We start from the raw sequence: 17,617 nt of genomic DNA, 5'->3' as shown, positions 1-17,617 counted from the left end.
ATGTGCATGCTTTACATGGGGTGCAAAAAGCACAGGCATGTCTTAATTTGGTGCGCTTCCCCCAAAAGACTCATAAGAGAGCGAGGGCTTCATATTTTTGCAGTTGTCATTGGCAAGTATTTTGAAACATCAGAATTGGCTTTGTATAATACCAGGGCAACCAGGCTAAATTTAAGCAGGTTTGTATCTGGTGTTTAGTGCTTGGCACCTGAACACCCTTTAGAGGGAATTGGAAAATCCATCTGTTTCTGGTGTCTTCCACTTCTCTTTGTTTTCACCCTTAATTCCATTTCATTTCTGGTATTCATCTGCAATTTAAAAAACAAAAAAAACAAAAAAACCCTTCCAAAATATTTGAATTTGTACTTGATTTCAAAATACATATTGAAATGACTATTTGCATACATTTGAAACTGCCAATAACTGTGTTGCAACATTCAAAGAAGTGTGAAATCCACTTGACAGCTTAATTCCAAGAGTTGCAGATAAAGTCGTTTCATGTGAGGATTCTCAAAGATCAAATTCCTGAAGCATCCCAACCTACTGAATGCCACATGTTGAAGAAAGGTTGAGATATAAATGCATGGGAATAAATAAAATACTGCTATAATCTAATATGCACATATTTTAAGCGCTGTATCCAACTGCTCAGTAGACCCCCACTAAATTTATGTAACTAGCTAGTAAGTAGTCATGTCCATCAATGTCAAAAGGTCTACCTTGAGTATGACTAACACTGGCTATATTACTAATGTTAATATTATTATTGTTATTATTATTTGTTCAATTTATATACCACCCTAAGATGCTTGATGATGCCTTGTACACCTCCTTCTGGCAAGTCCGCTTGCCTTATTTGGTGGGCGACATTGCAGCCAGGCCCCAGGCTACCCAACCAAGGGTTTGAGACTGGCGCGCTCCCCGCCATTGGCTCACCGCATCATTGGTGCTGGGCAGGCCCTCTCTCAAGGGGCGGGTCTCGCCAACCAACCAGTGCCAGCAGGGGCATGTCCACAGGGAATTTAAACTCCAGCATGGCAGGGAGGCCATCAACTCGCACCCTTCACCGGATTTCCCACTCACCTCACCCTCTTTTTCTGTTTTGATGCATTATGACCTTGCTATGAACAAATCGTGGGCAGCCATATTGCTGGGACCAGAGCCAGTGTTGTGTAGTGGTTAAGAGCGGTAGTCTCATAATCTGGGGAACCGAGTTCGCGTCTCTGCTCCTCCACATGCAGCTGCTGGGTGACCTTGGGCTAGTCTCTCAGCCCCACTCACCTCACAGAGTGTTTGTTGTGGGGGAGGAGGGAAAGGAGAATGTTAGCCACTTTGAGACTCCTTAAAGGGAGTGAAAGGCGCGATATCAAATCCAAACTCCTCTTCTTCTTCTTCTTCTTCTTCTTCTTCTTCTTCTTCTTCCCCACGTGGCAAATTGGCTCTGCAATTTGGTTTTCGCCTACGTCGTAGCAATCATCACAACTTTGTGAGGTTAGGCATTGGGTAAGCCTTTGTTTAAGGGATGCGGGTGGCGCTGTGGTCTAAACCACAGAGCCTAGGGCTTGCCGATCAGAAGGTTGGTGGTTCGAATCCCTGCGACGGGGTGAGCTCCCATAGCTTGGTCCTAGCCTCTGCCCACCTAGCAGTTTGAAAACATGTCAAAGTGCAAGTAGATAAATAGGTACCGCTCCAGCAGGAATTCACCTCAGCAGTATTCAGCGACGCGGGTGGCGCTGTGGGTTAAACCACAGAGCCTAGGACTTGCCGATCAGAAGATCAGCAGTTTGAATCCCCGCGACGGGGTGAGCTCCCGTTGCTCAGTCCCAGCTCCTGCCAACCTAGCAGTTTGAAAGCATGTCAAAGTCCAAGTAAATAAATACGTACCGCTCCAGCAGGAAGGTAAACGGCGTTACCATGCACTGCTCTGCTTAGTCATGCTGGTCACATGACCCGGAACCTGTAGGCCAGCTCCCTTGGCCAATAAAATGAGATGAGCGCTGTTATGTAGTGAAGTTTCACCCTGGGCCAGCAGGGGGATACTGTATATAGTTTTCACTCAGGTCTGTAGATAGTTTTCACTCAGGTCCACGTCAGTTATTTTAGGCAGGAAACGCTGGGCTGTTGTTGCTACAATGTTGACAGCCGGCTGCCTATAAAAGCAGGCCGGCTGAGCTGTTTGCAGTCAGTTCTATTCCAGCTTACAAAATAAAGAGCTACTTGGAGAAATCGCTGTGCCGTCTGCTATGTCAACCCACAACTTAACAAGCGCCACAACCCCAGAGTCGTCCACTACTAGACCTAACAGTCAGGGGTCCCTTTACCTTTACCTTTAGGCCTTTGTTTGTTGTAGCTACCTCCTGCCCCTCCATCATTAAGGGTATCCTGTTGAAAGGATCCAGGAGTGTGGATTTGGTCTCATGCCCGGACATGGGCTAGGGCCATGTAACAATCCCAACGGGGACTCCTTAGGGTGCCCCTATTTGATGTAAGTCTTTAAAAGGTAAAGGTAAAGGTACCCCTGCCCGTATGGGCCAGTCGTGTCCAAGTCTGGGGTTGTGCGCCCATCTCACTTAAGAGGCCGGGGGCCAGCGCTGTCCAAAGACACTTCCGGGTCATGTGGCCAGCATGACAAGCTGCATCTGGCGAGCCAGCGCAGCACACGGAAACGCCATTTACCTTCCTGCTATAAAGCAGTCCCTATTTATCTACTTGCACCCGGGGGGTGCTTTCGAACTGCTAGGCTGGCAGGCGCTGGGACCGAACGACGGGAGCGCACCCCGCCACGGGGATTCGAACCGCCGACCTGACGATCGGCAAGTCCTAGGTGCTGAGGTTTTACCCACAGCGCCAGCCGCGTCCCTGATGTAAGTCTTAGCTGCCCCCTATTGGTGGTTTACCCTTAGTTGGACTCCCAACAGATGGGCAAGAGTTGAGATATAGTCTGGCTTCAACCAACGCCTAAGCCAAACCGCTCACATTTGTAACCAATAAAGTTGTGGCCTATTTGAACCCATAAACCAAACTCTACTTGTTCGTGTGTTTTATTTATGCACTATGGATCCACAGGTCATGGGGCCTTGGCACGCAATTCCTGCAGCCAAGCTTGTGCCAAAAAATACTGCTCTGCTTCCCTTTGGACCACATCAGTGAGTCTGAGAGGGGGGGTCTTGTTGTCTGAGCAGCCCAGGATCTACACACACACTACCTCAGTTTGCATTCCGGTGCTGCTAAGACAGTAGCTTGCCTTCACCCCCAGAGGCACATCTCAAGACAGATGCATGCCAACAGCTGTGATTCCTCATGTAATATTTTTGTAATTAAGTAAGCATTTTCATTTTGCATGCTGCCTTGAGCATGGTTTAATTATGGAAAGGTGGCATACAAATAAGTGGTGATGATGATGATGATGATTTTTTCTTTTGCTCATATCAAAAGGCCATACAGGATGCAGAACACTTGAAGTATTGTCTCTTTGCCTCTACTCAAAACAAAACAAAACAAAACAAAACACACAACCAACAAGCAACCCCAATGTCAAACCAATTGAGAGGCTACAGATTAGTGTGGTGAAGTATATTCTACATGGGCATCAATGGAGCATATTTCTCTTCCGCTTGATGGATCTGTTGAAAAATAGATGAATTCACCAAGAGACACCTAACTAAAACAAAACACTCTGTTATGCATTCCCTCTGGTAACATGTAGCATAGGTGATGAATGGATATGCTAAGTGAATCCACACATAATTTTCATTCTGCACTGAAATCTCGGCAGTGTCATTGCCAAACTGTATTGCTTTTTCTTAAAAAAACAAACAAAAACATAACTGAGAAGATTTTCCCCCTGCAAAGTTTGGCTTTTGAATGTCTTCTTTTTGTTTAAGGTTACAACAAAGTTCTTTATCTTAATCGTTTTAGATGCAAATCATTGGTACTATGTCATTTTTCCTTCATATACATAGATAATGATGATGTCCAATTTATTTATAGATAGAAGCAGATATATAATTTCCTCCAGAGGGAGGAAAAAGCTGCTTCCATTTCTTATTTAATTATACTTTAAGATGATATAGTACCTAATATTAAGTCTCAAATAAAGTTACATCCCAAATAGAAGTAATGAGGGAAAACAGATGAAAAAATAAGCATGGAAGATTATGGATTATGCTCCAAGAGTTTAGCAATGGCGACTTGGAATATGAAGAAACTGAACTGTCATTTTTTTTTTTTAAAAAAAAGTTCAAAACATAAGATTAAAAGCAGAAAATAAAAAACACACAACATATTTTTTCAGATGTTTATTATGTTTTTCTAGTGGACTGGAGATTTGTAGAACAATTATCAGTCATGATTATTTATAGCAATTTCATGTGAAATCTTGATCAAAGCTTCTTGTAGTAATAATTGACTCCCAGTTTGATATATACTTTTGGTCTCCAGCTTGGTAATTGTCTATGACATGACCTCATATTTTGCTAATCCAGGAGACATTAGAACTTCAGCATCTTTTTCCTAAATTCCAAATATAGACATTTTCTATACTGTTGGTTTTTGTGGGAAGGTTCTGGATAACAGCATCATTTACATTTATATTTGATTTACCGATGGAGCGTTATTTAGGCCATGTGTAGATCCAAAAATAATACCATGGGGTGTTATATTCAGATGAACTATTGGAAATTCCAGCACATCACAACCATTTTTCAGTCGGCAGGCATACATTAGGTGGAGGGACTGAGGCCATTCTTAGGAACCTTGGCAAATGCAGTAATGAAACTGACTGTCAATCCAGGTTCTTGACAGCTTTTATTTCTGGGTCTGTTTGCATTCTGATAGATTGGTTGCCCTTGACTTGTTTCCTTGACTTGTTTCCTATCTACAGTTCATTTTAAATATTTGTAATTTTAGCATGCACCTACAGGCTGCCTGAGATGTTAAAGCTGAAACCAATTATCTTTTTCTTTTTTTAAAAAAGATTCATAATGGGTTACATTTGCTTTAGCACAGGCGATTCACACCTAATTTCTGAAATCATCTATGTGCTTGGGCAGGGTGCAATGCACACCAAACCTCACAATAAATATTTACTTCAAATGCATGCAGTCCATGATTGCCTTATTTTGGGAATGGACCTGATGCCAGAATAGAGCAGACACATTCTCTGCTGAGGGGATCTTGAAGCAGACCATATAAAACTTTTGGCTAATAGCAGAAATAATAACACCAGACATGTAGCTCTTGGTCAGAACCTACAGCATGGTCTAGAGGCCAGGACTTCTGGACTTAAGCAAGTTCAGCTATTATCTGCAGACCATCCAAATGTCCCTATTTTCCAGTGACGGTCCCGAATTTACAGAAGCTGCCCTGGTTTCTGACTTGATCCCAGAAGGTCCCACTTTTCCTTAGGGTGTCCCTATTTTCATTGGAGACATGTTGGAGGGTATGGAGTTATGTGACCCCTTGAGCCAAGGAGATAAGTTACAATACAAGCTGTAGAAGACATCTGAAGGCAGCCCTGTATAAGGAAGTTTTTAAATATTTTATTATGTTTTTATGTATGTTGGAAACCTCCCAGAGTGAATGCACAGGGTATAAATACGATGGTGGTGATTATGATGATGATGATGGAATAGGACATCCTTATTTTCATGTGAGGAATGTTGGAGGGCATGTTATCTGTGTCTGAATGACAGACTGCCTAGTAAACCAGGAGTCCAGAGGGTTGTGTGCCCACCAAACTAGCAAATTATGTGGTGGAGGATGCTGGCCTGTTATCAGTGCCAGAGTAAGATCCAGATTCTAGTCTGGTCAGCTTCTACATGTGAAACATGAGCAATGCTGCTGTCTGGTCCTTTGTCTTTGGTAGCAATTTGTCTTGGGCCAGTCAGTCCTGCCTGGAACCCTGTGTTGCCTGCATGAATTCTGTGGAAGGAATGACAGGATACAGATGTAGTAAATAGGTGCTTCCACATATGTAGCCCATTTCATCAACCACCCAAAGGAAGTGAAAACAGCCTTGGTACTTCAGATGTTCATCATAGCGGAATCTTACCCAAAAATATTTTTTAAGGCGAATGCATCTAATGTTTATTGGATGGATTTCCCCCCTAAATTGATTCTGAATTCTGAGTTTATTGTTATTTACGTTTTATACTGTATTTTATCTGTTTTTGTTGCATCAATTAAGTGTTTCAAATTTGTTGTTAGCTGCCCTGAGCCCGGTTTTTTGAACAAGGAAGGGCGGGGTATAAATAAATTTTTTATTATTATTATTATTATTATTATTATTATTATTATTATTATTTACAATTAACTGGCTAGCTTATATGTTGGGTTATTGTTTGTGCACTGGATGTTGTCAACCACGCTGCTAATCAATTTAATGGTTGTACAAGAGCCCGGAAGGTGAATGTGCTTATTAACCTCTATGCACAACATGCTGAGCCCATGCCCCTCATCTTAATTCAGCTTTCGCAACATGAATGATTAGTGTTGTCATTAAAGATCAAATGGTACGCTCAATTCAGAAGGCCTATCCTGATCCACTCATTCTTCTCATTAAGTGGCATGGGTGCCTATGTTTTTAATGTTTAGCTTATGACATGTCAGGGGTATGAATTAGAGCAAATTATGAATCATAGCTAATACTTAGGTGGTGATTATGCCTTTTCAAACTGCGAGAAAACCACACGCCAGCAAACTTGCCCTCATTTCACTTCTAAAAACAAAGAAATATAGAGGTGTTTCTTTATCGTTCAGTTTTGGTCACTGAAGCGATCATAATTAAAGATAACAAAAAAAAGGAGAAAGGTATCATTTAGAGGGAACAGTGTGGAGCTTGTTTGCATGCCTGTGCAAAACCTTGGATTATCCAAATAAACTTCTGAAATAAATTAAATTGAGGGGTTCGGCACAATCCAGCCAAAGTTATTTACACTCAAATACTATTCAGTAGGACCCAGGTTAGTTCTCATTTCCATCTAGGAGCTGCACAGTTCTTTTTGCTCTCGGAAGAAAGCTGGCGTTTCTGCCAGCGTGACTTCAAGATGGCTGGGAATGCCTTTCTACACAGTGGGAGACTCCCCATGTTTGCTGGAGCTAAAAATGGAACCCCCTCACCATCATCAACCGTAGTCAATGGCAGTTTCATTCGTTGGCACTTCTTCTACCTGTAGTTTTTTCCTATGAACAAATCTGTAAATTGAAGCTTCCAAGTTTTGCAGTTATTCATGATGGTTTAGCATAGAGGAAGTCCGAGAAGGAGGAAATGCTGCTAGCTTAAATGGTTACGCTTCTTTTTAAGGTTTTTTGCATTTCTAATTTAAGGGCTGCATTTTGATTGCCTGGTGGTCATTTTGTCTTATAGCATCTTGTGTGCAGTTGAAAGTAAGCACCATTAAGTTCAATGGTGCTAACTTCCAGGTAACTATTCATAGGATTGTAGTTGCAACAGGTTGAATTGCAACATGCCAAACCACTGCAGCATCCTTTTGCCAGCTCACTATTCCGTGACTGCCAGCTGATAAATTCAGCCTCAGGTTATGAATTGTTTCTTCATGGTACGTGTGTAAGACCTCCTGCGCTTCAATTTTTACCAGTACACCACCGGACAATGCAAAAACAAGGAACAAAAAAACAAGTCCTTGCATCCCTCTATCTCCTCTCCTTCTCACTTGTGTACAAAAACTGTTCAACCTTATCTGCTCAGTTCTCAAATGTAAAAAATAAACCCCGAGCCAGCCTTTTCAACAAACCCATTACATAAAAAATGGTAAAATCCTTTTATGCTTTGGTTGAAAGTTGGCAAAAGAAAGCATGCAAGTCCTATGAGCCTCTGACTTCATAAAGTCACACAAATTGAATGTGAGCATGAAAAATTACTGTTCACGCAGCCTTTACCAAATACAGTCATTGGTATTAAATATCTCCTATTTTTATTCACGCATTTTTGATGTTCAAAACACCACATTTTAGTCTTTAATCTTTCTGTGACATAACAGCCTAGGGCTGTTGAAACCCTTTATTTCCAGAAATTAGAAGCAATCTTGTTCACCCAGAATGTTTCCCAGCGCTTGTACCAGTAGGGTGTCATAATATGAATTATGCGCTACATAGTTTATTTGTCAGAGGCACTGGAATGAAAACTATTATATGAATCATTACTACTGACCTTCTCGAGATGGGGATTTATTGCCTCTGCTGCCCCCGGAATCTGTAACCTGTGGGACATTTCAAAGTGTATTTAACAACTGCAAACATTCTGAGAGGCATCCTTTACTTTAAGTGCAATGACAATAGTTGGATGAAATTCTTTGAAATACTGCCTAGTAGAAGATTAAAGGAATACCACAGCCCTCTCATTCAACCCAACAATAGAATTGCCCAGGATCCAATGTTTCTTACTTCCCTTTAGAATAACCATTTTCAAATGGTCTATCCTTTGTTTCCAATTAGCTTTCTGAGATGGTACTATGGCACATTACAAATGATTCTGGAATAGGTTATAGGGCAGGGATGGGGAATTTGCAACCCTCCAGATGTTTTGTTTTATTTATAATGTCTGTTAAATTTATAAGCTTCCCTTCCTCCCAAAAGAGCCCAGGTGGCTAACAGAGAAGTGACATATTTAAAACAACAACAAAAATAAAATAAAGACATTTCTAAACATTTTTAAACAAATCTAACGCAACTCACATTCCCATGTAAAACTATCACATGCTCTCACAGCTAACCGTCTCAAGGCTCCCAGAGACTGTATCTTTCAGGCAGGATTTTTTTAAAAAAATAATTCATCCAGAAAGGTAAGAATGAGAGAAAGAGGACATTCCACAAATGGGGACCTGTCACTGAGATGGCCCTGTCTCAGGTTAGCACCAGCAGCAGTGTCAGGAGCTCGGCCCTACACTTGAGTAGGACCCTGGCAGAGACACATGCCCGACTGGCATGTTCTCTCCCTCCTGGTCAATCGTTCGGGAGCTTCAAAAGCTTTCTTCTGCCCAAACATCACAGTGACCGATGCTAACTGACACTGGCACACTTAGGGATCTGCAGAGTTTGCGCATCATGCGTAACAGACCTCAGCAACTCAGCAATTTTGGCTAATCTACTTTATTTACATATAAACACACCCGGAGCACTGCAACATGGCTCCCTCTCTCTCTAACATCAGACAGCAAAGAGAAAAAGAACAAAGGACAATAGTCCCACTTCACCGAACACAGTAACACAAAACATCCTGTCTTCGTCACTTCCCACTCGGTGGAGTCAAAACGTATACCGCCATGTGATGGACAACAATCCCATGACTGTAATCATGGAGCAGGAATTCTAACAAGCAGAACCACCATTTGAATCTCCCCTCCAGCAGCCATCATCCATTACCATTGGCCATTCTGGCTAGGGCTGATGAAAACTGGAACACGTTTTATCCTACCCTTGTAGCAGATGTGCACCTATATTGTATATATTCTAAATGTTATTGTTTAGCTGGCATGGGAAGGATTTTCCTTGAAAGGGCAGCGTAAAGGTACTTTTAAATGAACAGATGAACTCTTTACAAGCCTAAAAAGACTGATACACTGGCTAGCAAGGGATAATGCTATAGGTAGTGAAACAGGAAGGATTGCAACAGAGGTTGCAGTAGTGGGATTGACAGAGCCTGAAACAAAGGTGAAAAGTGCTGCTACTTCTCTCTCTTTTTGAAAAAAGCTCTATTGCTTCGTGGTTTTACTTCTAAAATCAAGATAGACCCATTAATTCCATAATAGTTTTTGCTCTTTGCAGGTCAGTGCACCAAGATTTTTTACTCTCTCCTTATACTGTAATGCAAAAATTAGTTCCATACCCACCTGCCATTATTTCCTAATTAAATGTTTGAGAACTCTATTTGCACGTGATTGGCTCATAAATTCCTTTTTATAGGGTGTCTTGCTTCAAAACTAGCCTGGAGTCGATAAATCGTTCTGCAAATGTCAATTTGGTCAGCAGTAAAGAGGTAAATAGAAACTAATGGCACTCATCAAGCCCGTGGCACAAATGATTTATTGGGCACAATCATTTAGCAGTTTCATAAAGTCAATATGAGAGAAAAACGGGTTTCTTATCAAGGTAAACTGCATTTGTACTGTCAGCACAAAGGTGATTTATGACAAACCTGTGACCAGGATTAGGATATTATGAATGGGAGAAAATGAAAGGCTCATTAATTTTCCCCCTTTAATATATATAACCACAGGTAGAAGACATGCAGTGGGATAACAGAGAGAGAACTCATCCCACATCGGTCTGTAGTTTGCCCTGCAAGCCGGGAGAAAGGAAGAAAATGGTCAAGGGAGTGCCTTGCTGTTGGCATTGTGAACGCTGCGAAGGTTACCATTACCAAGTGGACGAGGTCACCTGCGAAATGTGTGCATTCGATAAGAGGCCAAATGCGAACCGCACCGACTGTCAGCCGATCCCCATCATCAAACTGGAATGGCATTCCCCATGGGCTATTGTGCCCGTCTTCATAGCAATCTTCGGGATCATCGCAACCACCTTTGTCATCGTGACGTTTGTTCGCCACAACGACACACCAATTGTCCGGGCCTCGGGTCGCGAACTCAGCTACGTCCTCCTGACTGGGATTTTCCTCTGTTACTCCATCACTTTTTTAATGATTGCGAGTCCAGACACTGCCATCTGCTCTTTGCGGCGGATCTTCCTCGGGCTGGGCATGTGCTTCAGTTACGCAGCTTTGCTCACCAAAACAAACCGAATCCATCGAATATTTGAGCAAGGGAAAAAATCGGTCACCGCTCCAAAGTTCATCAGCCCGGCTTCCCAGCTGGTGATCACCTTCAGCCTCATCTCCATGCAGCTTCTTGGAGTCTTCATCTGGTTTGGTGTCGATCCTCCACATATCATCGTGGACTATGGAGAGCAGAGGACTCTGGATCCTGAAAATGCTCGTGGGGTTCTCAAATGTGACATCTCTGATCTATCTCTCATTTGTTCCCTTGGATACAGTATTCTGTTAATGGTAACATGCACTGTTTATGCCATCAAAACAAGAGGCGTTCCAGAGACTTTCAATGAAGCGAAACCAATTGGATTTACTATGTACACCACCTGTATCATTTGGTTAGCTTTTATTCCAATCTTTTTTGGAACTGCACAGTCAGCAGAAAAGGTGAGTGGCAGTAACCTGTCTTTATTCATCTTCTTCTTGTTGTTCAGTTGCACGTTTATGTCAACTCATAGATGTCCTGTGCTGACGATTGAAGCTACTTCGGCAGAGTAAACTCTGACTAGTATATTTTTAGAGAAGGAAAATGCTTTAAGAGCAACTTCGTGTAATTTGATCATTAAAAAGGTGTTGCTGTTGTTGTTAATATCACCAAATTATCGTCTTTCTTCTTTGCAGCACTTTGTTGGCTGGAGCACCTAGGTATTTCTAAGTTTGGGAAAATAATTCGCTAGAATTAAATAATCTACTTTTAAAAATGGATGATTAAAAGGTGGTTCTAAAAAGACTGGAAATTATCCACATTCTGAATATTTATATGAAGTTGTTGAACTGAGAGAGCTTAGTGCAGCATGTTCACAACCTGGTCCTTTCTTGCAATAGTAGAAATAGAATTTCCCCCCTGATGCAGATACCCTAAAAAACCCACTTTCATGTACCGTATATTGCATAAAATATACTGTCTAAAAAATATAGTGTGTGTATTATGTTGACCCACTTAAATTTGGCTTATGCAGATTTCTTTAAAATGAAATCATCAGAATTACAACCATCTATGTTTCTCCCAGCATATGGTACTCAGAGGCATAGCTTCTTTAAACATGAAGTCTCAATTTAGCAATGATGGCTGAAATCCACTGATAGGTCTATTCTGCATGAAATTACCAAGCCCTTAAAAAAAACAAAACAAAAAAACAGCTCAAAATCAGTGACACCTCTGCTTCTTATGGTAATGAATTCAATTATGCATTGTGTGAAGATATTTTAGTCTTGCTTGGTCTGAACCTAAATCCACTCCGCTTCACTGGATGACCCCAAGTCCCTACAGTTTGTGCGTGAGAGAATAATTTCTCTTTGTAACTGTTTGACTCAGATTGGCATGTCTTTTGTTCAGCAAGTTTATCAAGAGCATGCTCTAGGCTTTTCCTGATTCTTTCAGTTTTAGCAGTGAGCAATCAACAATGTTGTCTCATAGTACAGCTTAGGCTGATCTTGACAGAAACTTCACTTTTGAAAATGTATACTGGGCACTATTGGTTGTTTCTCAAATGGTGAGAAATTTGTTTCTCAAATGGTGTGTTTCAAACTCGGAAAGGGGGAGACAGGAAGAGTGTGATATCATAACAATGAATCAATGTTTCATGGTGATTCTTTAAAGGTTTCAAACAATTTCCATTCACAAAAAGGAATGAAAATACTGGGAATGAAATGAGAAGCATTTTGACAAAGATCATTGCCAGCAAAGAAAAAAATGGTGGTGTCAGAACATTGAGCCTAGTTTGTAGGTTAGGTTCCCAGCTCTTGAGTGTGTTTAGCTTATGCAGGTGATCTGATGCAAATTCATAGGTTAGGTTCCCAGCGCTCAAGCAAAGTGATGTAACTTTGGAGGAGTGAATTTGTTGACTGTGTGTTAGCCGAGATTTCTGGTTTTAGTGCAAACTCTTAGTAAGCTGCTGGCAGGACTGGACAGCAGTCCTTAGTGTTCAATAGAAGCAGATGCAACTTCTTCCATAACTCTAGTAGACACGGATTCCATGTGGGAAATAATGTGCAACTCTGAGTAATTTTTGTTCACGTTATTGGAGAGCATTTGTTACTGCCTCCCTTATGGCTACATTCCAGAAAAATCACATGGGCACCACAATGTCATTTCACGTGACTTATGGGGCCAGGGATGGCAATGCTCCATGTCTACAACTTTTCACAGACACAGAAGCAGCTGACCAGTTGGCCTGGAGCCACTGTGGTAGCTTAATAATAATAATAAATTTTATTTATACCCCGCCCTCCGCAGCCAAGGCTGGGCTCAGAGCGGCTTACAAGCAATAATAAAAACAAGTTGAATGATTACAACTTAAAAACAAAATTAAAATACAACATTAAAATATTGAAACATTAAAATATTAAAATGTAGCCACATTGCAGGAGGAGAAGGAAAGGAAAAAAGAGAGGGAGGGAGGGAATCAAATTGGCTCCAAGCCAAAGGTCAGGCGGAACAACTCTGTCTTACAGGCCCTGCGGAAAGAAATCAGATCATGCAGGGCCCTGGTCTCATGAGGCAGAGCGTTCCACCAGGCCGGAGCCAGTGTTGAAAAGGCCCTGGCTCTGGTTGAAGCCAATCTAACTTCCTTAGGGCCCGGGACCACTAGGGTGTTGCTATTTATGGACCTTGAGGCTCTCCGTGGGGCATACCGGGAGAGGCGGTCCTGTAGGTACGAGGGTCCTAGGCCATGAAGGGCTTTAAAGGTCAAAAGCAGCACCTTAAATCTGACCCTGTACTCTACTGGGATCCAGTGCAGTTTGAAAAGCACTGGGTGAATATGCTCCCATGGCAGAGACCCCGTGAGGAGCCCTGCTGCAGCATTCTGCACCCTCTGGAGTTTCTGGGTCAGCTTCAAGGGCATCCCCGCGTAGAGTGAATTACAGTAGTCAAGCCTGGAGATGACCGTCACATGGATCACTGTGGCCAGGTCGGGGTGGGAAAGGTAAGGGACCAACTGCTTGATGCGGCAAAGGTGGAAAAACGTCGCCTTGGCTGTTGCTATAATTTGCACCTCCATGGAGAGGGAGGCGTCAAGGATTACACCCAAACTCTTAACGGAAGGCAATGGCATTAATTGGGCCCCCGCAAGAGAAGGGAGTTGGTCCCTCATCCCCATGCCATCCTGACCCGGCCATAGGACCTCTGTCTTCGAAGGATTTAGTTTCAATCGGCTCCCACGAAACCATCCAGCCACAGCTTCCAAGCATCTGGTCAGTGTGTTTGGGGCCGAGTTGGTGTGGTCATCCATCAGCAGATAGAGCTGAGTGTCATCAGCATATTGGTGACAGCCCAGCCCAAAGCTCCGGATAATCTGGGCAAGGGGGCGCATAAAGATGTTAAAAAGCATCGGGGAGAGAATTGCGCCCTGTGGCACTCCAAGCTTACCATCAATTAGATTGCTGTTGCTTACTGGGAAGGACTTGGTCAGGAAGTGGAGAGGTTGGCACAGTGCAAACACAGTGGCAGGAGTGCTGGATTGGTTCTGCTGGTGCCTTTGCACTTCAACACTTCCCCTCTCCTTCCTGGAACTCGATAGCAATCCAACTGCCGAGGTGCCAGCTTTTCCCCACCTGGCAAGCTGCTTCTGTGACTGAGAGCAAAATCCTGTGAAAGGTGTGAATCATTTGGAAAATCATCTTGCACTAGTTAAAATAATATTTTGGTTAATATCTTTGGGCTGCAGAGGGGAGGCGAGAAAGGAGAAAACCAATTGCATGAGCAGGTGCCTGTTTGTGGCATGTTGGATCTCATTTTAGCAAAGTATTATGGCATAAAGCCCACTTCATCCGTATGATGTATAATCCTAAATTAGCACATGAACACACGGGCATAAGGAAGCGAATGTAAAAGTGGGTGTTATAATTTATAAAGAAGTTCAGTTCTATTCAGTCTATACATTTTGGCTGCTAATTACACATAACCTTGCCCCTTTACTAAGACTGTAAAGAAGAGCAGTGATATAGACAAGGTGACTCACCTCTTGCCAATTGCAGCAAATCTAGAGAAGTTATTTCAGTGTAGAAGTGAAAGGGTTGTTCGTTGCACCTTTTGCATGCAGTACTCTGAGTGAAGCTTCCTCTGTACATCCAACCACATTTAATTCTTTGCCAGACAGAAATTAAATGGAATATAAATTGACATGAGGAGGAGCTAGGATACTTGTCCACACTAGAGCAGAACAACAATAAATAAAATCTGACAGCAACCCTAGCCGGGCTCCAGCTATAACTGCCATTTCTTGTCTTGCTCAATTGACAACAAACATTTACAGATGTAATCGCGAGAGGCGGGGTTGAGCAGCGTTCTGTTATTGTCTCACTCTATTACTTTTCATCTAACGGAGGTATGTAAAATAGGCAACATGCTGAATGCTTCCATTCCAGATGCTAACAGAGACGTTAAGATAACCTGTGGGATCCTACCTGCATCTGATATCGGGGAAGGTGTCTAGTCAGTTAAATCAAAAGCAATACAACTCAACAATCAATAAATGATTATCCACACTAGCAGTTTTTCATGCAATCTACTGCTGATATTCCCATGTTTCTGCTTAAGGTCATTGATTGGTTTCTGAGGACCATTCTCAGCATTCCCCAAGATGCTGATGAGGACAAAAGGGAGAGGCTTTTCATTTGTGGTCGGAAGTAGAAAAAAAATGAGGTGTGTGTCATCTAACCCCATCCTTTCCCACCTTTAAGGAGGCTTTTAAAATCACTTTATTGCACCCAGTTATTTTTAATTAGACCCTCTAGTTCAGGGACAGGGGAGCTTTTTCAATCTGAGGGATATATTCCCTTCTAGGGACCACTTGAAAGTTGTGTACAGGCACCAAAGGAAAAAGTGGATAGAACAGTAAATATAAGCTTCACCTTTCTACAGTAGTCTCACTCATTTGTTCTGCCGCAATGAAGGATAAACCTAAAATGAAGCTACACCCTAAGAGTGAACATGATCTAGCCAAGTGAAGCGCTATTTAAGGACTGTTGATGTCAGGGAGAAGGAGCTAAGTTTAGCATTCCTATAGAAATCCACGAGACTTCAAATATTATTTATTGTTTTCTTTATTACATTTATATCTCCTTTTCTTCCAGTGAGCTCAAGGTGGCATACAGGGTTCTACTACTCTCTGTTTTATCCTCAGAACAACCTTGTGGGGTAAGAGTGTGGACTGGCTCAATGTCACCTTTTGGGCTCCATGACTGACTGGGTATTTGAACCCTGATCTCAAGTCCTAGACCAGCACATCAATTACTACATTATGCTGCCTTGATTATCCCCTGGGTTGGGATAAAGCCTTACAACTGAATGGAGCACCCCAAATCCAGACCTTTTGCCACCTGAAACAGCCCAAAAGGCATCCCGCTTTCAAGGGTGAATCTCTTGAAAAGTCTTGCCGCAGCATTCAGATACAAATTGCATCTATTTACACACAGACACTTGTCACTTTGCAGTCTTGCATGCCATCCCTCTTCCAAGTCATACTTTTTTCTATTAGGAAAGAACCCCAAAAATAGGTATCAAAAAATGAATCAAAGAACCTGGTACTGATAAATTATGCAGCAGGTAGATAAGACACTTTGCTTGTTCTTTTCTTATAAACCAACCTACAGTGGATTTGAGCACAGCAGGCACCAATTCTGGTCTGGCATAAATCCCTCCAAGGAAAGAAGCAATCATCAGCACGTTATTTTCTTCACTGCTGCAGATGGGTAAAGCTTCTGTACCTTTGTACCTCTTAAAAGATGCTAAGTGGGCCATGCTTGCCCAGTTTGCCATGAAACTAAGATATGTGACCTTCCACTGCATGAAGATGATGTGTTCTTATATGTGAAGTGAAAGGCTATTATTTTTTAATAAAGAACTGAACCCTAAAGGTAGTCATGTACGAGGGTCATTCATTAAAGATTTCCCCTGACCAACTTCTGGTTATCGTAGGAGGATTAAATTGCACATGTATAATTATACATCTCTCCATAGGTAACGTGGTAATTTGTTGCTCTGAACTCCTAACAGTTTCTCTGTTACGGGTGCTAATGTGGAGTAACGTCTGATAATAGAACTAGTTGAATGCAGAGCAGTCATCAGGTTCCTGTACTTGAAAGGGCACACACCATGGGAGATGTTCGATGAGATGAAAGGGACTTATGAGGAGGATACCCCATCATATGATGTAGTCAAGTAGTGGCATCATCAGTTCAAGTGTGGTCGAACTTCAGTGGAATGGCTCCCATTCCTCGGTGACCACAGTCAACCATTGATGAAGACACCATTCGACAAGTGGAGGCCACAATTCTGGAGGATCACCGCATGCATAACCATCCACCAAGATCAGTGTGGGCTCTGTAGAAAAAATCATCCATGACCATTTGCACATGGGAAAGGTGTCCAGACAGTGGGTTCTCTGGCTGCTGATGCCTTTCCAGAAGCAGGAACGAGTCACATGCTCAGGGGCTTGTTTGGCCATGTGTCACGAAAACCATGATGACTTCTTTGCCAAATTAATTAATTACTCAGGGTGAAACCTGGGTCGATCATTATGACCCAGAGACTAAATCCAGTTCAAACAATGGAAGCAATGGAAGCACTCTCTCTCACCACCTCCAAAGTAGTCACGTGTCCAACCATCAGTGGGCTGGTCTTTTGGGACCAGCGTGGAGTAGTGATGATGGATTTCCTGGCAATGGGTACCACAGTTACCGGGACATACTATGCTTCACTGTTGCAGAAATTGTGGAAGGCCATCAAAACTGAGGGGTGTGGTATGCTGACCAAAGATGTCTGCCTCCTGCAGGATAACAACCTGGTTCACAACGCACGTGTTGCTCAGATGGAAGCATGGTCCTGTGGCT

At 42.4% G+C, this 17,617-nt stretch overlaps 1 protein-coding gene across 4 annotated transcripts in view; it reads left to right on the top strand.

The window, feature by feature from the left end:
- The window catches only part of GRM8 (glutamate metabotropic receptor 8), a 582,131-nt gene that overhangs the window by 507,015 nt on the left and 57,499 nt on the right, over positions 1 to 17,617 (top strand). For 3 of the 4 annotated variants that reach the window (XM_079994147.1, XM_079994145.1, XM_079994146.1), the window contains exon 9: positions 10,235 to 11,170. The exons of the other annotated variant lie outside the window; for it this stretch is intronic. In XM_079994147.1, the coding sequence (XP_079850273.1) occupies positions 10,235 to 11,170 (936 nt within the window). The remainder of the gene's footprint in view (positions 1 to 10,234; positions 11,171 to 17,617) is intronic. 4 annotated transcript variants of the gene reach the window in all.

Source organism: Podarcis cretensis, assembly GCF_951804945.1.
Source record: "Podarcis cretensis genome assembly, chromosome: 10".
NCBI classification, from domain to species: domain Eukaryota; kingdom Metazoa; phylum Chordata; class Lepidosauria; order Squamata; family Lacertidae; genus Podarcis; species Podarcis cretensis.
This window is presented reverse-complemented; position numbering and strand designations above follow the sequence as displayed.